General features: G+C 42.2%; 2 protein-coding genes across 3 annotated transcripts in view; one reads left to right on the top strand and one right to left on the bottom strand.

Annotated features, from left to right (window-relative positions):
• Window positions 1–4,304: 4,304 nt before the first annotated feature.
• Window positions 4,305–18,358, bottom strand: LOC134350703 (cytochrome c oxidase subunit 7A2, mitochondrial-like). Its single transcript, XM_063056285.1, has 4 exons — window positions 18,248–18,358; window positions 12,524–12,613; window positions 5,401–5,485; window positions 4,305–4,514 (listed from the first exon to the last, which is right to left on the bottom strand). The coding sequence occupies exons 1-4, from the start codon at window positions 18,356–18,358 to the stop codon at window positions 4,459–4,461; spliced, it is 342 nt and encodes a 113-aa protein (XP_062912355.1). The 3' UTR covers window positions 4,305–4,458.
• Window positions 18,359–24,881: 6,523 nt separating this feature from the next.
• The window catches only part of rnaset2 (ribonuclease T2), a 34,306-nt gene continuing 34,172 nt past the window's right edge, over window positions 24,882–25,015 (top strand). Inside the window, exon 1 of one of the 2 annotated variants that reach the window (XM_063055129.1) lies at window positions 24,882–24,955. The gene's annotated coding sequence lies outside the window, so the exon portion shown is untranslated. Of the gene's footprint in view, window positions 25,003–25,015 lie in introns of both variants that reach the window. The other variant, XM_063055130.1, reaches the window with a different exon arrangement.

Raw genomic sequence — 25,015 nt, 5'->3', positions numbered from 1 at the left:
TACCTGATGGTAACAGTGAGAAAAGGGCATGCCCTGGGTGCTGGAGGTCCTTAATAATGGACGCTGTCTTTCTAGACACCGCTCCCTGAAGATGTCTTGGGTATTTTGTAGGCTAATACCCAAGATGGAACTGACTAGATTTACAACCCTCTGCAGCTTTTTTCAGTCCTGTACAGTAGCTCCCTCCCCCCATACCAGACAGTGATGCAGCCTGTCAGAATGCTCTCCAATTACAGCTATAGAAGTTTTGAGCGTATTTGTTGATGTGCCAAATCTCTTCAAACTCCTCGTATAGCCACTGTCTTGCCTTCTTTATAACTCATCGATATGTTGGGACCAGGTTAGGTCCTCAGAGATCTTAATATTCAGAACTTGAAGCTGCTCACTTTTTCCACTTCTGCTCCTTCTGAGGATTGGTGTGTGTTCTTTTGTCTTACCCTTTCTGAAATCCACAATCAGTTCTTTCGTCTTACTGATGTTGAGTGCCAGGTTGTTGCTGCTCCACTAGTTGGCATATCTCACTCCTGTATGCTCTCTCATAACTACCTGAGATTCTACCAACAATGGTTGTATCATCAGCAAGTTTATAGATGGTATTTGAGCTATGCCTAGCCACACAGTCAAATGTATATAGAGTGCGGAGTGAGGTGCACCAGTGTTGATCATCAGTGAGGATATGGTATCACCGATTGTGGTCTTCTGGTTAGGAAATCAAGGATCCAATTACAGAGGGAGGTACAGAGGCCCAGGTTCTGCAACTTCTCAAACAGGATTGTGGGAATGATGGTATTAAATGCTGAGCTATAGTCGATGAACAGCATCCTGACCCAGGTGTTTCTTTCTACTAAGGCGGATAAACTCATTAACAAGCATTTTCTTGCTCACTAACATAATGTACCTACAGCACTGAACAAAAATCTTAGACATATACACATAGCTATGGTGCCTAAGACTTTTGCACAGTATATTATGTCTTTCCAGTTACCAAGTGACACCTCATACCACTGAGCTAATACAAAGCCAAGTATTCTCATTTCTGTTTCCCAACCACCTTCCTATTGTGACCGATATACAGTACTGTGGAAAAGTCTCAGGCCCCCTAGCTATATATATGTGCCTAAGACTTTTGCACAGTACTGCATATTGGTTACAATAGGAAGGTGGTTGGGAAACAGAAATAAGAGTACTTGGCTTTGTATTAGCTCACTGTATGTCTCCTTCCAGATATTGTCGGCCTCACAACCTGCTTTCCATTTATTTTTGTATCTTCAGCAAAATTGACTACATGCATTTATTTTATCCAAATAATTAATACAAATTATTGAGACCTAACCACCGATCTTTGTTGGAGCCCACTCATATCAATGTTGCTGGTGAACGCAGCAGGCCAGGCAGCATCTCTGGGAAGAGGTACAGTCGATGTTTCAGGCCGAGACCCTTCCTAGAGATGCTGCCTGGCCTGCTGCGTTCACCAGCAACATTGATGTGTGTAGCTTCAATTTCCAGCATCTGCAGAATTCCTCATGGAACCCACTCATTACAGTTTTCCATTTATCCCAAAACTGTTTGTTTATTAACTAATCCTCTATCCATGCCAATAAATTACACAATTGCTCGGAGATATTGCATGGTGCAGTACGTTTGATGTAGCATCTCATTAAACCTCAAGAAACCCAAATACACGTCTGCTGGTTCACCCTACTCCTATGTCAAGAATTAAGATGTCAAAAATGATTTCCTTTTCATTAAAGCCATGCTGACATTACCTCATTATATTGATTTTCTAAATATCCTATTACTTTCTTGATAATGGATTTCAGCACTTCCTTGATAACTGAAATTTGTTTCTTGTTCTGACTCATTCCTTTGACTGGAGGCTCTAAGTTAGCGATATCCTAATTTTCTGGAATCTTTCAGAAAAATTACAAGATTTTGGAAGGTCAACACCAATCCCCCTCCAATATCCCACCACAAACATCCATATCTTCAGCAGTTCAGATCCAAAGCCCTGCACTGCTGTTCCTAAATGCCCAAGCCTTCCTCCCTTCAAAATGTTCATTAGAATTTCCCACCTCTTTGACCAAATATTCAGTCACCCATGTCAATTTCTTCCTTGGTTGTATCCATTCTCTGTTTGGCTGCACTTCTGTGTTGTGCTACAGCATTTTGACTTCAAATTCTCACACTGGTTTGTATTATCACACATTTAAGAAATGTTATGAGCACAGTGGGTCACAGTTTATCTTACAGGCTTGACGTGAATAAAGTCATTGTTCAGCAATATAAAGCATCCTCAAACTTGTTCCAAAGGAAGGAAAATCCAGGACAGCAGGATGAATTAGCTACCTCTATCAAAGGGCCAAATGGTTTACTATGCTATGAAGTGAAATGCATTGATGGCTTAGTTATTCTAGATTGTCTTGTGACATTAATCTACATTTCCAATGACTGCTGATAATTGCTTCAATTAAAAAGTTGGGTTACAGGTTCAAAACTCCTGAGTACACAACCCAGCGTAATAATCCCTTGTGGTTTTCAATGCTGGATTGGCAGAGTGCTGCTTTATTTTTTTATGATGACAAAAGTCAGTGAGCAACACTGCCCTCAGATACAAACATTACTCAGGGATCTACCTGATACCTGTTCCCCTGGTGCCTGGGCCATCATAAATACCATCAATCTAGACACCAGCTCCTTACCTCTGCTGAGTTAATCACTGTATACATTACAACTATAAATGACAAGATGCTGACCAAACAGAAAGGGAATCAGCAAATGTTGCATTGTCATATTAAATAGAATTATTTTCTACTTCGCTTGATGCTTAATCAGCTTCAGTCAATACTTAAAGGGTAATGTGCCTCTGTTATAACTATCAAACAGCTAGTCGAGTCGCCTCTTCATGCCGCATTCAGTCCTACTCTCCTGGTTTTCCTGTCTCCTGAGAGAAAAAAATTGCTCGATGTACTTCACACTGCTCTCCCCTAAACATGTGTGTGTGTGTGTGTGTGTGTATATATAAAAAGAAGCCCCATTAGTAGAAAAAACTACCAATTAACAAAAAAAAACATCAAACCAGATATTAGGTTAAAGGAACAAGTCCCTTTATCTTCTTTTTCTCAGTCGAATGTCCAAATAACCATTTAAAGTCATACTTGAACCATAGGTGATCTTTCCAAAAAGAAACCAATAATATGCAATAATGAACAGATCTCAACTTCTTTTATAGTCTCTCAATGAAATATCCAAGTAACCTTCATAAATCTTCTTTCCTAAATGCCAATAATATACAGATAACCAAACAGCCTTCCAGACAGTTCATTTGGCATTACTATTCTTTTGCAATTGGTCTTTAATTGACCCATTCTGATCTTTAATTGAATTCATTGTCCGAATCATATCTTCAGCCCATGGTGGCATTTCATCAGATCTTTCCTTTCCCATTACCTTTATCACTAGGTTCAGACAAGTTCTTCCCACTCCTCGTTGACATAGACATATTGTTCCCCCTCGAGAATCAGCAAATAAAAATTTTAAATTCGAAGCTTAAACTAGGGGGAAAGGAACAAAACCAAGAGCAGCACAAAAACTGCTGCTACTCCATTTACAGACAGGTGCAGTCTCTCATACTTCACACTGCTAACTTCTGGTGATATTTGTGCGGCTTGCATTGTCCATGACTGCTTTCATTTCCTCCTGGTGCTCCAGTTTCCTCTAATAACCCCAATGTGTACGGGTAAGTCAACCGGTCAGTAGCAAATTGCTGTAGGTGCGCAAGTCAGTGGCAGTCTCAGGGAACTGATGAGAATGTGGGGTTGTGGGAACTGGATTAATGTAGCATTAGTGTAAATAGGTTTCTGATAGTCAATGCAGGCAAGGTAGGCCAAAGAGCCTGCTTCCATTTTGTGTGACTCAATAACCGGAGGATGAGACCATATTTACATTCTCCGCGCCCCCCCCCCCCACCTCCCCAAAGCCGTTGCTGGATTTGAAGTCAAAATCAGGAGTTAGCAACAGCAATGAGAGCACAAAGCTATCAGATTGTCTTCAAATCTTGCCTGGTTCACTAATCTCTCAAATCTTTCACCTGGTTAAGGGCAACCAGGGCTAGGCCACAAATGCCAGTAGAACACACTGTGCAAGTGATTAACAGCAACAGTTTCTGACTACCATGAAACCAGACAGACATACAACCATTAATACACAAGCATTAAGATCAAAAACACAAACTGAACTCACACTATGGTAACTTAGGCACTTTAACAGAGATTTAGAAATTCAAATGAAATTGTGACAAACAAGTGTGTAATTAATCACTTTATTTGTTATATAAGCTATGTCAAATAAGTTACTGTTCCCATAAACCATGAACAGCCATTCACAAGATCAGATCCCTGAAGAATTACAGTATACATAGTTAGACAGGGTTGTGGAATAAAACATGTTTGCAAACGAACGTTACTTCTTCTTAGGCAGGGCAATGTTGAACAGTTGGTAGAGAACATAAAGCGTACCTGACATAAGGGAATACAAAAAAAAGTCACATTTCAGCATTTACCATTAGACATACAATAACCATTCCTGCTCAATTTAGCAAATGCAGTCTTCTGCCAAGATTTTAAGAATACACCCCCACTCACCACTTTCCCACCAGATCATTACTCTAATGTCCCAACTTGTCTTCCACTTGGGAATGGGTACTAGATTCTGGATGAGTAGGCCAGAGAACAGTATCTCACCATCCTGCTTATGAAACATCAATCCCACTCAGTGACAATCCAGCAGAGGGCAAAGGGTCCAGAGACAAAATAAACTCAACCCAACATATATGGTGCTCCATATTCCATGTCTTGGGACACTAATTTCATAAGTAACTATTCCTACTACCTTTCCTCATTAGAATCTGAAAACTAAACATCCCAGGTTAAAAAAAATCATAGCTTACTTAGTTCCAGGTATATATCGGAACCTGGGTCAAATTAATAATTTGCTTGTTTTCTTTTGAGACAAATTTTACAATTGGCTTTTACCCAACAACAGTTAATAGCCAGTAAAAAAAAAAAAAAAAAATTTCTTCATCTTCATCTCCCACTCCACCACAAGTAATCTCATCCCCGAGTTATGGGTCATCACTGTGTCACAGGATCCACAATCTCTCTGAACTGTAGCAAGTTGGTTGTTCATCCTTGAACCAAACCACGCATTTGCAACGCTGTTTGGTATTCCGTGGCTGTACAGAAAAACAAAACTACCCAGCCACTGAATGCCAGGCAGGGGTGCAAATGTGTGGCTCCAAAAGCAAATAGCTCATTCCTGTTCTCGTGACTTTACCTGTTGAGGTAAACAGGGACCCATGATGTTACCTGTTGAGAATCCAGAGAAAAAGGACATAAGCCTCACCTCCAGCCGTGAGTGCCATGGTTAGCCTGTAGAGCACAGCATCTCCAGTACCTCCTTTCAAGTGAACTGGGACCCCATTGTCTGCCTGTAACAAAAAAAAATAGGAATCAAAGCTCCCCAGTGCAACTTGCACAGAAAGACCCAACAACCCAAACCCAGTGCTGCCATTTTCTGGTTTTATAGAAGTGAGATACTGACTCAAATTCCCTACCTTCTGGCTGTGAAAGCACATTGCGGGCAAGGACATCCAGGGTTTGTTTGGGGAAAGCTCCTGGATCAGTCAACAGGTGGAACATAGAATCACTAAGTGTCCCCTAAGGAAAAACAGAATGCTGCACAAGGAACAAACAAAATGCTGGAGGAACTCAGGAGAGGCAGCATCTATGAAGAGGAATGAACAGTTGAAGTTTCGGGCTGAGATCCTTCATCGGGACCTACACATCAGGCCTTTGCTCAAATGGTCAGCAAGGCAGAAATGAAGGGAGAGTTTAAACTAGAATTGCTGGGGGATGGGAACTGAACTGAAGAGATGGAGGAAGGGGCGGTTGGCTCACAAATCAAGAAAGCTTGGAGACAGTGCGAGAGAGAGGATAGGCAGGTGATAGAGAAGGGATATGCTCAGACCAATGATTTGAGATGTGTCTATTTTAACGCAAGAAGCATGAACAAAGCCAATGAGCTTAGAGCATGGATCAATACTTGAGCTATGATGTTGTGACCATTACAGAGACTAGGATGGCTGAGGGGCAGGAATGGTTACTTCAAGTACTAGGCTTTAGATGTTTCAGAAAGGGCAGGGCGGGAGGCAAATGAGGTGGGGGCATGGCACTGCTGATCAGACATAGTGTCACAGCTGCAGAAAAGAAGGAAGTCATGGAGGGATTGTCTACTGAGTCTCTGTGGGTAGAAGTTAGGAACAGGAGGGGGTCAATAACTCTACTGGGTTTTTTTTATAGACCACTTAATAGTAACATGGACATCGAGGAGCAGATAGGGAGACAGATTCTGGAAAGGTGTAATAATAACAGGGTTGCTGTGGTGGGAGATTTTAATTTCCCAAGTACTGATTGGCATCTCCCCAGAGCAAGGGGTTTAGATGGGGTGGAGTTTGTTAGGTGTGTTCAGGAAAGCTTCTTGACACAATATGTAGATAAGCCTACAAGAGGAGACGCCGTACTTGATCTGGTATTGGGAAATGAACCTCGTCAGGTGTCAGGTCTCTCAGTGGGAGAGCATTTTGGAGATAGTACTGTGATCACTATCTCCTTTACCAAAGCACTGGCGAGGTGGTTCACTTTGGTGGGTCAAACGTGATGGCAGAATACAGTATTAATGGTAGACTCTTAGCAGTGTGGAGGACCTGAGGATTCTTGGGGTCCAAGTCCATAAGACACTCAAAGCTGCTGCACAGGTTGACTCTGTGGTTAAGAAGGCATACGGCCTTCTTCAACTGTGGGATTGAGTTTAAGAGCCGAGAGGTAATGTTACAGGTATTTGGACCCTGGTCAGACCCCACTTGGAGTACTGTGCTCAGTTCTGGTCGCCTCACTACAGGCAGGATGTGGAAGCCATAGAAAGGGTGCAGAGGAGATTTACAAGGATGTTGCCTGGATTGGGGAGCATGCCTTCTGAGAAAAGGTTGAGTGAACTTGGCCTTTTCACCTTGGAGTGGTGGAGGATGAGAGGTGACTTGACAGAGGTGTGTAAGATGATGAGAGGCACTGATCGTGTGGATAGTCAGAGGCTTTTTCCCAGGGCTGAAATGGCTAACACGAGACGGGACAATTTTGAGGTGCTTGGAAGTAGGTACAGAGGAGATGTCAGGGGTAAGTTTTTTTACGCAGAGAGTGGTGAGTGCATGGAATGGGCTGCCGGTGACAGTGGTGGAGGCAGATACGATAGGGTCTTTTAAGATACTCCTGGATAGGTACATGGAGCTTAGAAAAATAGAGGGCTATGGGTAACCCTAGGTAATTTCTAAAATAAGTACATGTTCGGCACAGCATTGTGGGCCGAAGGGCCTGTATTCTGCTGTAGGTTTTCTATGTTTCCATGAAGGCATGCACTGTTACAACGAGGACAGTGTGGGAGAGAGAGGTTGGCACAGAAGCTATGGAAACAAAGGATGTCAGTACAGAAAAGCCAAAGCTATTAGATTAAAGCACAAAGATTAATGGAATCACCAAAACCAAAGATCTGCAGATGCAGCACACACAAAATGCAGGAGGAACTCAGCAGGCCAGGCCAGGCAGCATCTATGGAAAAGATTTCGGGCTGAGAATATTGGCTTTCATCCCCAGGGAACCTGGAGCAGAGAGGGATGAGGAATTTTGCAAGATGTTCCCAATGGAAAATTCAGAGGCCACTGATGCTGGCAGATGGTTGGAGAATAAGGCAAGTCAGATTTTAGAGTGGTAAGATTAATAAAGATATGAAAATATAAGAGTAATCACTGACCAGCTCTATTCTAAGCAAGGGGCTTCCACTCCAAAGGGGTATATATACCCCCTTTGTTTTGCATTTGCTCAGGACACTATTGAACAGGAACTGCTTCAAACCATCTGCTCAGCTTTGCCTGCAGTGTGTAACTAAGGTAGCAGAATGTTAGATTAGTAACCACTGTAAGACAAGCATATTCATTGCTCTGTATCCAAAAGCCCTGAAGTCTGCCATTATAACAATTCAATCAGAAAAACAAAGTTATTCTTAAAGCAACAAAGCGTAAGGCAGCCGAGGTTTAGAAACAAGACACTGCACAGTTTCTGCTACATCCAAATTAAATATGAATCCTTTTTAAATAAGACCAAATAATCCACCAGGCAGTCTTTGGAAGGCATCCTGTTCTTCTCCAAGAGCTGACCTCAATGATCTCTTCCTGAAAGTCAACCCAAATATGATTAGCTGAAAAAACCGCCACTCATTTTCCTCAATAATCCAGATTAAATCAACTGTAATTTGGGTTAATCTGGATGGATTGAGGATGATGAGTGGCCTGTGACACAGACATCACAGGCAAGGTCACTTGTTATTGCCTTTGTGGTGGTGGCAAGCCAGCTCCATGCTCCCCATACCAAATCGCTAATTCCGATTTCCTTAAAACACTTCTGGACTCTCCCTTAATAATTTGAGGACCAAATTTAACCATGCAGTGTACACCTCCCCAGACTATCGCCCCCATTTCAAATTGTCATGTTATAGTTCCCTTGGAGAATATCCCTGCATATATAGTGTAGGATTACATGAAGCTCCACAGCATAAAATGTTAGCCTGACAACTCGGTCATTTTCTGTTTTTAATTCAGAGTAGTCTTGTGCACTACAGTAGAGAAACTAGAAAAGCATGGAGCATTCAGTATTGAGTGAATCTTCATCCCTGGAGGAACTGCTTCTTCTCACTAGCAGGGATCACAAAGCACATGATGGAGTTGGTTCCTGATCTTTACTGTTATTTTTCATATTGCATCGTGAGAAGAAGAACATAGAGTTCACACAACCCAAGAATTGCCAGCAATGCAATTTGCTTAAAACATACAATTGCACAACACAGTCATGGCTCTTTGGTACACCAAAGTTATATACACCCCAACATGCTTCCTGACATTTTACACCCAATGCCTCAACCAATGAAGGTAACCCTGCCACAAACCTTTTTTACCACCTTATCCACTTGTGTTGTCACTTTCAAGGGGCTATGGACTTCCACCCCTAGATCTCTTTGTTCAAAGGTCATTAGGATCCAGGCATGATCTATATATAGAGCTGCATGGTTACCCAATTAACAGAAATCCAACTTTACATAAATCCTCACATAAACATTTAAAACAATTTTCAAGATAGGAATTATAAAATAGTGTTCATTAACAAATGGATATAATGTATATTCTACTAGTTTAAGGGTAGTGTTAGGGCAAATATTTGAAAAAATTAGTGTATACAAAGCAATACGATATGGATAGCCACAGAAAATGGATATTTCTGACTTAAGAAAAAATGGTTTACGACAGTTTTCGGAAACAGAAGCCTTATGAAACCCTCTTGCATTGTATTTTCCTCTTGCCTTTGATGTTTCAAAATATTTGTCACGCCTTTACAATACAAAATCTGACGCACCCTTTTTTTTATTTCTCATTGCAACAGTCTCTTCCTGGAGAAAATATTACTCCTTGTTTTAACGTGCTTGCTAACTAGGAATGCAGAAAGAGGCCAGAGCAAACCCTGTGAGTTAGTTAATTCCAACTGGCAATGGAATAAATGTTGAACACATCTGCAATCTGACATCTAGTGGAACAAATATTTAACATTTTTAGATTAGGATAGAAAGCATTTTATATGCTTTATGGTCTTCTCAACAGTATTGCATAAACCTCTCTCCTGCAAATCCATTCCAAGACACAAGACCTTAACCATATGATAAGTGAGAAATAAGTTGAGAAACATCCAACCCCCACCAAAACCAGAATAACTTGCACAATTTCCTCCAAGCACTATTCAAACTTCTCTTAACTGTCACTGTATTTCTAAGTAAACTCCCTTACTCAAACTAGATTGTGTGGTGCACTTGCAGGAAACACTATCAATATCCTCTGTACAGAAGGATCAAATGGAGAGTTATATTCCAGAATGAGGCTCAACTACAGCTCCAACAGGACACAGAAATATTGCAATATCAACTCTGTGCCTGGCAACTTGATGAGATCTGACTTTTCTGATTGGAATGAAACAAAAATGCAATTCTACACATCCCTGGGATCTGCTGCCATCAGGAAAAAGGTACAGGGACCCCAAAACCCACACCACCAGGTTCAGGAACAGTTATTATTCTTCAATCATCAAGCTCATGAACCAGTGGGGATAACTTCACTCAACTTCACGCCCCATCACTGAACTGTTCCCACAAGAACTCTTCATCTCATGTTATTGATATTTATTGCTTATTTATTATTATTTCTTTTTGTATTTGCACAGTGTTGTCTTTTGCACATTGGTTGGGGGTGATCATTCTTTGATTCTATTGTGTTTCTTGTACTTACTGTGAATGCCCACAAGAAAATGAATCTCAGGGTTGTATATGTTGACATACATGTACTTTGATAATAAATTTACTCTGAGCTTTGAGCTTAAAGAATTGCTCTTCCTGGGTTAGGATTAGTGATCTTTGTCACAAAATGCCCAATAGAGACAAGCATTTGAAAGCAAAGGTTAATTGGCAGGATCACTGCACAAAAGGGGTTAGAAGCAGACTATGCCGCTGCGTGAGGCATTAAAGGGTTTAGATGCAAAAAAATCAAATTGTTTTACTAATTCTCTGAAGTGACTGACACTATTAATTTAGAGATAGTTGAACATAGTTCAGTAAGGGAGAATACTCTTCACTGCGGGGAATTAGAGAATTTAGCCAGCACATGGAAACATTGAAGAGCACCGCAGTGCCTTTGGTTAGTCAACTACCTATACTACTTATGGACATGCAGCCAGAAGTCAAGCTCAATCACACAACAAATCCACACCTTAACTACTGACCGTAGTTCCAGCCAACAATGTCTGTTGGAAGCTCAAAACCAATTCAATTCTTCACAAAAAGTAAGGGAAGATAAAGAATCAAGAATTCACTTTGGAAGAACGGATAGGCTGTAAATAAGTTTAAGGCCAAGTATAAGAGTTAAACATACTGAAGCTTAAAGCTGCAATACCCAAGAGTACAATAATAATTGCATTTAATTTTTGTTTACTTCAACAATTCCTAGTTTGCAATTATCCTTATAGAAATTGAGTACAAACCAGTTCTCCAACTAATCTGCATCTAGTTCCTGTGGTAAGCTACAAGAACATAAGGAATAGGAGCAGGAATACCCACGTCTGACCCTTTACAATTCAAAAAGATCACGGTTGACCTGGCCATGGACTCAGTTCTACCCACCTGCCTTCCTCCACCCGCCCCCCCCAAATAACCCTTAATTACCTTGCTGTACAAAAAATCCCCCTCACTGGATCCTAAATATATTCACTGACGTAGCTTCTGCTGCTTCCCCAGGTAAAGAATTCTACAGATTTACTACTCTCTGGGAAAACCAATTTCTCTCCATCTCCATTCTAAATCTATTTCTGCAAATCTTGAGGCTATATCCCCTAGTTCTACTCTCACTTGCCAGCTGAAACCAATCTCCTGCCTCTATTTTATCCATCTTGCTTAATTTTATGTTTCTGTAAGGTCCATGCTCATTCCTCTGAATTTGAGCTAATTTACTTTCATAATCTCTTCCTTTTCTTTTTCGCTTCGTTGTAGGATTGCTTTCTCCTATAAATGTGTTTTAACTACCTCAAAATGATTTTCAAGCTGCACCCACAGGTTGGGAACCATTTATCAAGTATGTTTCATGATTAAAATATTTACAAAATTTAAGATTACTTTTATTGATGAAACCATTAAATCTCAATTTTTGGATGCAATTCCATTCACAGATTTGCCTATAAAGTGACAACTTTAAATTAAAAAAAAAGATTTCATCTTGGTAAAATGTGCAATTATGGGCCACAGTAACTTGAGACTAACTAATCTGTAGGGATTTTCCATTGTCCTCATTCTGAAATCCAAGTCTGAGCGTGGAACAGCAAAGGAGGTCAAGTCACAGGAATGCCTGGACCTTCGCTATGGTTGCTGGCAAAAATGGACAACTCAGCATTTTAAAGTACAACTAACTGAAGACATGACATTTAAAAAAGTGCAGCATTCATGCAAGAGAGATAGATTTAGACCTATGGTTCCCAACACTTTGCTGGGATTTACCTTACCTCTCATCTAGAATTATCAGTTTTAACTAGTTACCAAATAACTTATTCACCATTGTATCATGTGATTACCAGAATGTCTTTTCACGTTTAGTAATTCATACACAACGGTTTCAGCAGCAGGTTCTATTCCAACATACAGTTTTCAAATAATAGTCAAGATATTGCACATTTGCTGGCTCAATCACACGATGGTGCATTAATGCTCAAGATCCACTCCCAACCACATTCGACAATATGTGCACAGCCTGGAAAAACTAACAATTATTGACAAAATAACCAAAGCCGCTAAGCCCAAAGAGCTCAGAGCCCATCCTTATCACACACACACTGCTCACCTGGAAAAGTTTCTGCTTTTCAGGAACCTTATTCTCCAACCCTCTGCAAGCTGTGCTGCTGAAGGTCCGGCGCGACAGCTGCTGGAAGGCCTGAGGAAAAACAACAAACCTTCAAGTACAAAGAGCCAGTCCCCCAATTATTTACTACCTGCTTTAATGACCCAGGAGTGAGCGGAGTACGAACTATGAAGGTTCATCAGCAAAACAAAAATGGGCAGGAGGGCATACAGCAACGATGCTATTTGGATCTGACGACTGGATATAGATAGGTCGGCTGAGTTTGCAAAACCCTGCCAAATTGAGGTTAATGTGGGCAAGTGCGATGTCACGCACTTCAGTAAGAGAAATCCAAGGGTGAACAATTTTATAATGGCGAGATATTGCAAACAGGTACAGAAGGATTTAGACGTTACTATGCATAAATCACAAAAAGTTGGCCAACGGCTGCAGTATGGTTGCGAAGGTAAATGGTATTTTGGGAAGCATTAAAAATGTTTTGCGAGTCCAGCGGAGGGCTGGTCACAGGTACTGAACATACCTGGAAACCCTGACCAACATCAGGGACCTCAGGTGCTTCAGGAGGATTTATGAGGAAATACAATAAAACATGGGAAATGACAGTCCGATTGGCTATTGAGGACGGTTGGCCAAAGGAAGCCCAAGTACTGATAGCTAATCGCGTTATCTGAAAATACCACTGAAATGAATTTCTAGAGACAGACAGTGCCGACTAGATTGGGGTAGTTCCCATTTGTCATTTTAATAGCAACTAGAGAAGTGGGAGTCTCTTCTAATACCACCTCTGAGTGTCATGGATTGTGTGAAACAGTACTAACACATACAGATGTCACAGACACCATAAGAACTGTTAAAACAAGATGGATCAGGCATGTAACCTCAGTATGACAGTCCTTTCTGGCCAGTGAAGAAATCAGACAACAGCTGGAGGATGACAGTTGAATATCCTCAGTTAAATAAGTCTGTCCTTCCATTAACTGCTGCATAGTGACCTTAGTGTCACAGGGAGACAGGAACTGGTACGCTGTAATAGAGCTGGTTAACCTTCCCCCGTCAGATTCACAGGACCAATTTGTCTTTACTTGGGAAGGCAGGCAGTACACTTTTACCAGACTGCTTCACAGGTATGTGCACAGCCCTGCGTCATGGACTGATACCGCAAGCCCTCGATGCATGTACTCTCTCGTCTGATACACAGGTAGTATACATATTGATGACATCATGCTAAGAGGATCCACCGAGGAAGAGGTAACAGAAGCCCTGGACATGCTGGTAAGCCACATGGGTGATGAATTCATATTAAATAAAGTGGCCAGGCCAGACAGTCCCGTTTCCGGGTATCCAGTGGGTCTCGGGACATCAAGGAATCCCAGACCAAGTATGGAACAAGACAACTGAAATGACCACCCCCACCAATAAGCAAGGGACCCAAAGGTTCATGGGGCTCCTGGAGACAGCACATACCACACCTAATTATTCTGTTACTACCCTCACATAAAGTAACGAGGAAGAAAGCAACTTTTGAGTGGTGTCCAGAGCAACAACAGGCATTCGAGGCTGCTAAGGATAATAAAATATATAAAAGGTTAACACAGTCATTAAACATGAAGAAGAGAAGAAAGCCCTTAACTCCGAGTGTAGTCATCGGGACACCGTCATGACGGTGTTTTCTTAGGTTTTCTTATTTTTACGAGGCTGAGTTGCTAGCTCAACGCTCAACCCAGCACGGATTGAAAGTGTGCAAGGGAGCCGGCTGGATTCGAACACGGGAACCTTCACTCCAAAGTCCGGCACTGATGCCACTACGCCACCAGCCGGCCTTCATTAAACATAGCAGCCTGCTTTTTTTCCCTCTTTTTTTTCCTGTGAGAAACCTTGATGACCAACAGATGTGCGAATTTTGTTAGAGCACTATTTCCTCTTGAAGGTAGTCAGCTAGAGTCTTTAAGATGCTTATCTCCTCGTGTAGTCATATGTAGAGATAGGACAGCTTCAGTCTGTTGTGTGTGTGTAAGCCATTATGACTATTTTGTAATTTGTCTTTCGGGGTTGTCATGTAGTAAATAACTTTGGCTCCAGCCTGTCTTGTGTGGGGGGTATCTAGACAAATATATCTGTGTTATGAGGGGAATTGTTAAGTTAGTTCGTGGATTGGGCAGGAACAGTCATAGACTGTTCCTGTTTGAGCAACTAACTGAGTAAGCCCCAGGTGCTTGGAATAAAGAGTTTGTACTTATACGGTCTCTGAGTGACTTTATCTGGATTCGACTTCCACAAGGAAACAGAGGCTCAGGCCCTGCCCATGTCCTCGTTTACCTGGATTGTTCTTTGAGCTACAGGTATCCATCCGAACATCAGAACACTGCTGTATGGGGTTTATCGCAGAATGGGGGTGAATACACCCCCAGGGTTTTGGTCCCCCATCCTGCCTGACGCAGCTGAATGACACACACCCTTTGAAAGACACCTACAAGCTTACTATTGGGAGTTGGTGGAGATGGAAACATCCAGCAAGGGAAGCAAAATCATTACGAGACCTGACATCCCTAGTACGATGTGGGTGTTCCATGCCTCTGTTGAGAAGTGGAAGCAGTGTATTGCAGAACAGGCAAATAAGGGATCAGAGGGAGGTCAGCAAGTTACACAAAAGTGCAGCCCATGTGCCTGAGGATAGAAACTGTACCAAAAATACCAAACAGCCCCCCACCCCACAAACTTTCAAACATGGGGTCATAGTTACAAGAAAAAAAGAGCAATTTAAAATTGCTGCACTCAAAGAGTCTTTCACAAAAAGTGGTGAATCTCTGGAATTCTCTTCCTCAAGGACTTGAGGCGGTAAATAAAGTTCTGCAAGATCAGAACTGAGGTTATGGGCAACTGGCACAGGACTGTTAATGCTGAGGCAGACTTGAGGGACTGGATGGCTTGCTTCTGCTGCATTGTGTTCTCATATTTAAACTCAGCAATTGTGATAAACTTGCAAGTCAGGATGGTGCCATTCCATATACCTGCTGCTCTTTCCTTTTGCGATGGCAAAGGTTGCAAAGGTCAGATATTGTTCTTAAGTAATTAGTGTACTTTGTACATAGGATATTAGAAAGGGCAAATGAGACTGTAGCAAGCGTATTTAGGGTGGAATTATGGAGCGATTCTCAGCCAAGAGAGTTTGTCCTTTATCTTGTATTTTTCTCATGTGACATTGGAGGCCATTCATCCCAACAAGTCTACACTGAGAAAGGTCATCCACGCATTTTTTATCACATGCCCAATAATACCACCATCTATTCAAAACTAAACATCCAGCCATTTTTTTTTATAAAGTCATATGCTTCTATTATAAGGTTTTTGCTCCACCTCATGTAGGTATTGTATTGTGCAAATCAGTATTTCAATACAATGAATGCAGTAAAAGGCAAGGAGAAAACGAAAGACTTACAGACTCAGCAGACAAACCAGGGAAGATTCAAAGCTCAGCAAGTTTTAGTTTTTTTTTAAATATAGAAACTAAATAGTGAACATAAAATGAGGTGCAAGAACGAAGGCACCACTACAGCATATAGCATTACAAGTTAAAATGTCAAACAAGCATAAAGTAATGAGGAAGTAATGGATTTTGATAAGCCACTGTCTCCGCCCCCACAGGGGAACTGGCCTGGACTCCAACTGTAAAAATGGTAAAACTCAATGCTCACAATGAGCCTGAAAGCTGAAGACAAAACTCTGGAGCCTGCACATCACAATGGAAACAAAATTTCACCAACTAGTTTCAGTGATACCTTGCTCTTCTAGTGAATAATTCCAGCCATTAAAAAAAAACACTACACTTTGTCCAGCAAGACTCAAAGGGTCATATCATCAAAGTTGCTGGTGAACGCAGCAGGCCAGGCAGACTTTCTTACTAACTCTTCCTTCAGTTAGTCCTGACGAAGGGTCTCGGCCTGAAACATCGACTGTATCTCTTCCTAGAGATGCTGCCTGGCCTGCTGCGTTCACCAGCAACTTTGATGCGTGTTGCTTGAATTTCCAGCATCTGCAGAATTCCTGTTGTAAGGGTCATATCATGCTGCTCCAATGCTCTAAAATGAGTTTTAAATCTATGGGGTCTCATTTGACCAGTAAATGTACTTCAAACTTGCTATGCATATTAAATACACGTTTAATTACGTTTTAGTTTTTATCTTAAAAGCTACATGGCCACGCCCTAATCTATTGCAAACAAGATACATTTAAACATTATTCTTTCTATTTACTGTGCCAGAACATTTCAACTTAACTGCTCCTGGCTGAAACAGTTTGGGAACATGACTGTTATAGGTGGTATCGAAAAGGGCCAACCCATAGACAGGATTGACCATTTGTGGTAAGCTTCTGTCGAGGGAAATCATAAACGCCATCAATTTACTATTTACCAGAAAATTCCTGCGTGTCAACAAATCTGAGGATCTATCCTGGGCCCAACACGTTGATGCAATTACAAAGGCGGCAGGCCAGCAGCTCTATTTCCTCAGAAGTTTGAGGAGACTTAGTATGGCACCACAGACTGACGCAAATTTCGACAGATATTCTGGGGAGAGCTTTCCAATTGGTTGCAGCACCCTCTGCTATGAGGGAATGGGTGTGCGTGATTGGAAAAAGCTGCAGAAAGTTGTGAAGTCAGCCAGCTCCAACTCCATCATGGGTAGAGGATATCTTCAAAAGGCAATGTCAAAAAAGACAGCATCCATAATTAAGGACCTCCATCACCAAGGACATGCCCTCTTCTCTTTGCTATCAGAGGTACAGGAGTCTGAAGACTCACACCCAATGCTTTAGGAACAGCTTCTTCCCCTCTGCCATCAGATGTTTGAATGGACTAATTTGATTTTTTGCTCTCTTTTTGCACTACTTATTTAAAAAATATTTTTATTGCGATTTTATTATATTACAATGTACTGCTGCCACAAAACAACAAATTTCTCAAAATATGCCAGTGATATTAAACCTGATTCTGAGCTATTAGCATCACATCATAGGCCCTGGACCAGATGTAGTGAGATTTATCAAACACACCAGGGCTGCACCTCAAGAAGGCTAGATAAGTGAGAATTGTTCTCAAGTGAAAGAAACTTGATAAGACTATTCAAGTGCTGTGACAAAATGAAGAAACCATTTCTTGTGGCAAATGGGTCTGCCTCTAGAATTCAGATTAAGTCACGAGCGAAATAAGAGGCAACATTAAAAGTAAAATACAAGTAAATCCACAACTCGACGCCATAAAAGCTAATTCGCCTTCCGGGAAGGTTATTGGCTAAAGGCAAACAGGGAGAAAATTAGCAAGCCGAAGTTTACAGAAAAAAGTTGAGGAGTGAGATAACTTAGGATAGCCGTACCAGAGGGCAAGGCCATCGATAATTTCTGGCTGGACATGGTGGTCTGGGGTCCCAGCCTGTCTCCGGATATTGATATTAGGAAACACATACTGCGGCTATAGCTGGTAATCTACCCCCCAAACACCCATACCAGCAGCCTTGGCCCACCTTCCACACCAATGTCTTCGCCCCAGCTCCCCACCCATTACTCCTCGTCAAGGTCTTCCGACTGACCTTTCCACCCCCCCCCCCACGATTCCTTGCTGGACCCCGGTCTTCCTCCCTGTTGCTCCTCCTCCGAAGTTCCCCGCACCCCTTCCCGTCTGCGGCCGAGCCGCGGGCTCCCCTCCCTCCTTACCCGCAGGCCGCGTACTGCCAGGCCACTCATGTCGCCACAAGGACACACCGAATAACCAGAATGCACCGAGCGGAGGAAGGATGTGTCACGTGGGATCGGCTGGGTGATCATGTGACCTCTGCCGCGCCGGAGAGGCGGTAGCGTGACGTAATCCTACCCGCGATGCCCATTGGTGGACAGGTCGAGTTCCGCGGGGGGCTTGGAGAGCGCGGTAGCGATTTTGTTCGCTTCCCGGAAGATGTCCCAGTGGCTCTTCCCCTCCGTCCAGGGACCCAAACAGTCATTCCAGCTGAAACATTTGGTATTGCTTCTGGTTCATTATTGTCACAGGTATTGAGATACAGAGAAAAAGAACTTATGTTTTGCGATCCATATTTAGTCATAGTCATACTTTATTGATCCCGAGGGAAATTGGGTTTCGTTGCAGTTGCATCAACCAAGATTAGAGTATAAATATAGAAATATAAAACCATAAATAATTGAATAATAATATGTAAATTATGCCAGGAAAGTCCAGGACCAGCCTATTGGCTCAGGGAGTCTGACCCTCCAAGGGAGGAGTTGTAAAGTTTGATGGCCACAGGCAGGAATGACTTCCTATGACGCTCTGTGTTGCATCTCGGTGGAATGAGCCTCTGGCTGAATGTACTCCTGTGCCCAACCAGTACATTATGTAGTGGATGGGAGACATTGTCCAAGATGGCATGCAACTTGGATAGCATCCTCTTTTCAGACACCACCATCAGAGAGTCCAGTTCCGTCCCCACAACATCACATGGCCTTACGGATGAGGCAGTAAAAAGAAAACAGAATGCAGAATCGACTGCAACCACACAAGATGCTGGAGGAATTCAGCGGGTCAGGCAGCATTTATGGAGGGAAATGGACAAACTCATGTTTATTGTCATTGGCACAAGTATGCGTGCGAAAGTTCCATGAAAAACTTACTTGCTGCAGCATCAAAAGGCACATAAATTAACATATATGACATTCACAAGATAAACATAAAATAACAACGTAACATACAAGGAAATATAAAAGAAAGACAATGTATGAGTTTGGACCGGAATAGAATGTTGCGGTTACAGAGCAAGTGGAGTGCTAGGGTTACAAATGAGGTAGGATGGGAGATCGAGAGTTTATCTATTGGCATACAAGAAGTCCATTTAAGAGTCTGCAGACTGTACTCAATGTTCACCATGTGGCCTCCATCTACACTGGAGAAAGCAAACATAGTCAAGGCACTTGGTTTACAGAACATCTGTCTCCAAGGCAACCTTTTGTGGCCTCTTCTACACTGAAGAACCCAAACACATTATAAACTTGTTTCACTGATTACTTGCCATTGATAAATATTGCTTAGCAACGCTTTCTGAAAAGCTTTAGAATGTCTCGCTACTTTAAAGTCACTGTGTAAACACAACTTATCATTATGATTAAAAAATAAATCACAACATGGTGAAGATATCCAGCAGTTCAGTCAGCAAATACAGAGAAAGAAATAATGTTTCTGAACAATTACCTTTTAGCAGGACTGTTGAAAAAGGCAGTTCTGCTAAAAACAGAAACTCTTTGTTAAACAACGAACGCAAAATGCTGGAGGTACTCAGCCAGTCAGTCAGCTTTATTGGAGGGAAAAACAGAACCTCTTTGTCAAACAACACACTCAAAATGCTGGAGAAACACAGCAGGTCAGTCAGCATCCATGGAGAGGAACTTCATTAGGACTGATGAAGGGTCTAGCCCTAAACATTGACTATTCCTCTCCATAGATGCTGCCTGACTTGCTGAGTGCCTCCAGTATTTTGTGTGTTGCTCAAGATTTCCAGCATCGGCAGAATCCCTAGTGTTCAGAACATCGTTGTATTGGGCAGTACTAGAAGAGAGGCAACAAAAAATTAAATAATAATCTAAAAAAGAATACGGATGCTAAACATATGAAATAAAACAGAAAATGCTGCAAATCTTCAGCAGGTCAGGCAGCATCTGTGGTGAGAGGGAGACTGAGTTAATGTTTCAGAATGATTGTCTTTCGTCAGAACTGAAATATTAAGAGCACAATAAAATAGCAGAAGTAGGCTACGTGGTCCCTCAAACTTCCACCACCATTTAATATGATCATGGCTCAACAGCCCAAGCCTCATGTCCTCTTCTGTGCTAGTTCCTTATAGCCTTCAATTTCCGTATCTTTCAAAAACGCATCTAGTTCCACTTTTAAGAAAAACAATGACCCTGCCTCCACAACACTGCTGTAGAGAATTCCAGAGCTTCACCTCTCTGCAAGAATTTTCTATGCACCTCAATTTTAAAGAAACACTTTTAATTTTGTGACTGTATTCCCTTAACTCGACTAATGGAAACATTATAACATCTACCATGCTCTGCCCGTTAAGGACCTTGAACATTTCCAATAAGATCTCCCCTCATTTTACTGAACTCCAAAAACTATTGACCTCATTTCTTTAGTCGCTCGTGATAGGACAACCCTGTCGTCCCAACATATTCTTTCTTACCCAAGGCAAACCAGAACTATACTTCAATTGTGGCTTCATCAGCACTCTGTTGTAATGGAAATATTTTAAAATTCAATCCTTGTTCTTTCTGATTCAGCAACAAGGGTATTTGCAAAGGAGGTACTATGCACATGCTAGAAGCTTACAAAAATTATATAAAATATACATATTAATCACTTCAAAAAACACTCAAGGATAAAACACAAGGATCACATATCAACCATTGCATGGGCTGATCTACACGGTGCTGGAAAACCCCAGGGGTGTGTGTGTCTGTGTGTGTGTGTGTGTGTGTGTGTGTGTCTGTCTGTCTGTCTCTCTCTCTCTCTATCTCTCTCTCTCTCTCTCTATCTATCTATCTTCCTCTCCCTCTCCCTCTCTCACACTTCCTCTTTCCCCTCTCTCTCCGTCCCTCCCTTGGTTATGTCTTCAGCCTATAGCAGATTACCCCTGCACCATTTATACACTTGCAACCCCTTGGTACCAAGTGGTACCTTCTCATCTATTTAGTCTGGACACAATTTAAAAACTGAGACACCATGTTTTGCAGTAAAATCTATTTCCCACTGTTATAAGGCAGTCCCTTTATCCCTACAGCTTGTCAGTTTCTTAAACCCAAGGTGAGGGTGGAAAATCCTACAATGTCTACAACACAACACAGTACTAGACTGACCAATTCGTTTACATTTAGCTGGAACAAACAGAAGTAGCAATCCATTTCGGAAACTGCTTTTCTATCCACACTATGGAGGAATCAAATATCACTTATAGAAAATTTAATTCCATCCTTACATCTGTTTAGTTATAACAACACTTAACTTTTTCTAAACCCCAACCCCATGTGACAATAAAGGGAAATATATTTCCTTGTCCAACCACTTACTGCAGCTGCTTGCTAACTTTTGGCAACTTGTGCACAAGGGCGCTGACATCCCCTTGTACTTCTACAATTTTCAGCCATGTAAGTAAGTGCGTCTTTAGATTCCTCTTTTCAAAAAGCATGGCCTCAGATATTCTCACATTCAATGCCATTTGTCAGGTTTACTACCCACGCACTCAGTTAATCAGTTGCACATTCCAATTGCCCTCACAGCAACTTGGCCTTTCACCTATCTCCATGTCATTGGTAAAGTCAGATACCTAATGCTCTGCCCCTTTCTCCTGATCATTGATACAAATCATAAATAGCTGAGGGCTGAGAACTGTTCCTTGGGCAACTCCATTAGTTATATCCTTCCAGCCTAAAAGGACTTGTTCATTCTGTGTTTTTGTTTTGTGATAGCCAGTCTTCAATCCTCTCCCTCAACGTCAGCAAACCAAAAGAGTTGACCCTTGAAGAAGTGGGGTGAAATACACAGATCTGCATATATCAACGGTGCTGAGCTGCAGAGAGCTGACAGCTTCAAATTCCTTAGTGTGAGTATCACCAACAATTTGTACTGGTCCTGCCACGTGGCCAAGAAAGCACAGCAGTGTCTCTACCTCCCCAGAAGGCTAGAGAACTTCAATGTGTCCCTGATGAGCCTCACCAGATTTTACAGATGCACCAGCAAAGGCATCCTATCCAGATGCATCACAGCTTAGTATGAAAACTGCTCTGTCCAAGACCACAATAAATCGCAGACAGTGACTAACTCAGCCCGGTCCATCCTGCAAACCAGCCTCCCTTCCAGTGATTCCATCTACACTTCCCGTGGCCTTGGGAAAGCAACCAACAGAAAGTCCCCTTCCACCTCAATCATTCGCAATTGCACACACTCCCTTCCATCAGGAAGGAGATAGAGATACCAAAGCCCGAGAACACATACCATCAAGATCGAGGAGAACCTTTAGATTAGATTAGATTCAACTTTATTGTCATTGTGCTGAGTATAGATACAAAGCCAATGAAATGCATTTAGCATCTGACCAGAAATGCAAAGAATAATGTTATGTACAAAATAACTGCGAATCAAAAAAGTGCTACAGCATGCAAATATTAAAGCAATGAGACAGTACAATATGGATGCAATACTGCTTAGCACTGTGATGAGAGGTTCAGCAGTGTCACAGCCTCAGGGAAGAAGCTCTTCCTGTGCCTGCTGGTGCGGGAGTGGAGGCTCCTGTAGCGCCTACCGGATGGGAGGAGAGTAAAAAGTCCATGATTAGGGTGAGATGCATCCCTGATAATGCTTTTCATCCCGCCCAGGCAGCTTTTATGGTAGATGTTCTCAATGGTGTGGAATTGGGTGCCAATAATCTGCTGGGCAGTTTTCACCACACGCTGGAGTGCTTTGCGGTCCGATACAGGACAATTGCCATACCACACTGAGATGCAGTTGGTGAGTATGCTCTCAATGGTACAGCGGTAAAAGTCCGTCAATGCACAAGCTATACAATGCACAAAGTGTCTTGGCCCGGATCATCGATTTTTTACTCCCTTCCATAGATGCCGCCTGACTTGCTGAGTTCCTCCAGCATTTTGTATGTTGCTCAAGATCTCCAGCATCTGCAGAATCCCGTGTTTAAATCCTGTTATAAAACTTCTGATTAGACATCTTATATAATAAAGATGAATTCTTGATTTCTCAATTTACCTCATCGTGACCCTGCACGGATTTATCTAGCTGCACTGCACTTTCTCTGTAACTGTAACAGTATATTCTCCATTCCATTCCTCCTCCTCAGTACTACCTCGATGTATGGAATAATCTGTCTGGATGACATAGAAAGCTTTACCATTCTATCTCAATGTATGACCCTGATCAAATAATTATCAATCCATCAATTCTCCCAATACCACGTGCCCTGATCTTATGCACCTTCTCTCTCCACGGAAGCTGCCCAGCCGAGCCTGCAAGGCATTCTCACCTGCAAGAGATTCCGAAGATGCTGAGAGTCCAGAGCAACAAAATGCTGGAGGAATTTGGTACGTCAGGCAGCATCTACAGAGGGGAACTGAGTCCTGAGGAAGGGTCCTGGCCGTAAACGTTGATTGCTTATTTACTTCCATAGATGCTGCCTGACTTGCTGAGTTCCTTCAGCACTTTGTGGGTGTCACGGAGCAGTCAGAATCAGAATCAGGTTTATTATCACCGGCATGTGTCGCGGTGTCCTACCATTGTCTGCCTGATTTCCAGCCCCTGCCTTTGGACTACTATTAGGTTAGACGAAGAGAGTACAGCACTGGAAGAGGCAGGGCGGAGTGAGCATTGCACCGCCCGGGAAGCTGTTGTTTCAGTGAGATGTAAAACTCTGCTCACTGAGCACCATGGACAAAAAGAAAACAAGGTAAATTATCACTGATGCACAGGTAAACATTTATCCCTCAGCCAATAGCACAGATTATCACGTCATGACTGTTTTGCCTCTTCTGGGGTCTTGCTTGGTTGTTTTCTCCTGCCTAGAACAGAACTAATTAATCGACAATGCCTCTTCACTAAACAAATCTCTGCTACGACAGGGGGTGTTATTTACATCAAATATTCACCCAACACGGGATTCTCTTTGCACAGGACTGGACCCACATATACTTGTGCAATAAAGCCACCGCTTTTTTGAGAGGAATGGCTGCAAGTATACTGATGAGGGGCAGAGAGGCAACTACCTCAGAACTGGAGATTTTGCAAGGACATTATTTCATTGAGAACAGCTCCAGGCAGAATAGCAGCAAATTTCCATTTTGAATCAGAATCAGGATCAGATTTAATGTCAGTGGGCTATGTTGTGAAATTTGTTGTTTTGTGGCAGCAGTACATTGCAATCCATAATTATAAGATACAAGTAAATTGCTATATAGTAATCCATGTGCATTTTATAATTCTGTGTTATATATGCAGTGCAAAAAGGAAGCAAGTAAATAGTGAGGTAGCGATCATGAGATCATTGTCCATTCCGAAATCTGATGGTGGAGGGGAAGAGGTTGGTTGTGCAGAACTGACCAGAGATCACAGATCAATGAACCGGCCCTGATCCAAAACCGATCGCTTGGTGATCCGGAGTCAGTGAACCAGACCTACTCGAAACCTGATCGCTGGTCCGTGCGGAGCAGTGATCACAAGACAGTGATCCTCTTTGTTCTCCTCCCACACATCAGATCCCACCCCCCCCCACCCACAGGAAATGATTGTTACTCCGGATCCGATGCAGCATTAAAAACAGTTAATGTTAATCTAAGAGCAATGCACAATTTACTGTTGAGTGTGACCGGATAATGGCAAGTTAACTATCTCAATACAAACGTTCCTTTGCATTGCAAAGAAGGTTAATTCACTTT

This window comes from Mobula hypostoma, chromosome 8 (genome assembly GCF_963921235.1).
Source record: "Mobula hypostoma chromosome 8, sMobHyp1.1, whole genome shotgun sequence".
Taxonomy (NCBI): Eukaryota; Metazoa; Chordata; class Chondrichthyes; order Myliobatiformes; family Myliobatidae; genus Mobula; species Mobula hypostoma.
This window is presented reverse-complemented; position numbering and strand designations above follow the sequence as displayed.

What these genes read in the sequence shown, in the direction of transcription:
- LOC134350703 (XM_063056285.1), bottom strand. Translation starts at nt 18,358, where the DNA reads ATGATCACCCAGCCGATCCCACGTGACACATCCTTCCTCCGCTCGGTG. An exon ending in AAAAGCAGAAACTTTTCCAG is followed by an intron (nt 5,486 to 12,523) that starts GTGAGCAGTGTG and finishes TTTTTGTTACAG; the next exon opens with GCAGACAATGGGGTCCCAGT. An exon ending in CATGGCACTCACGGCTGGAG is followed by an intron (nt 4,515 to 5,400) that starts GTGAGGCTTATG and finishes CCCTTATGTCAG; the next exon opens with GTACGCTTTATGTTCTCTAC.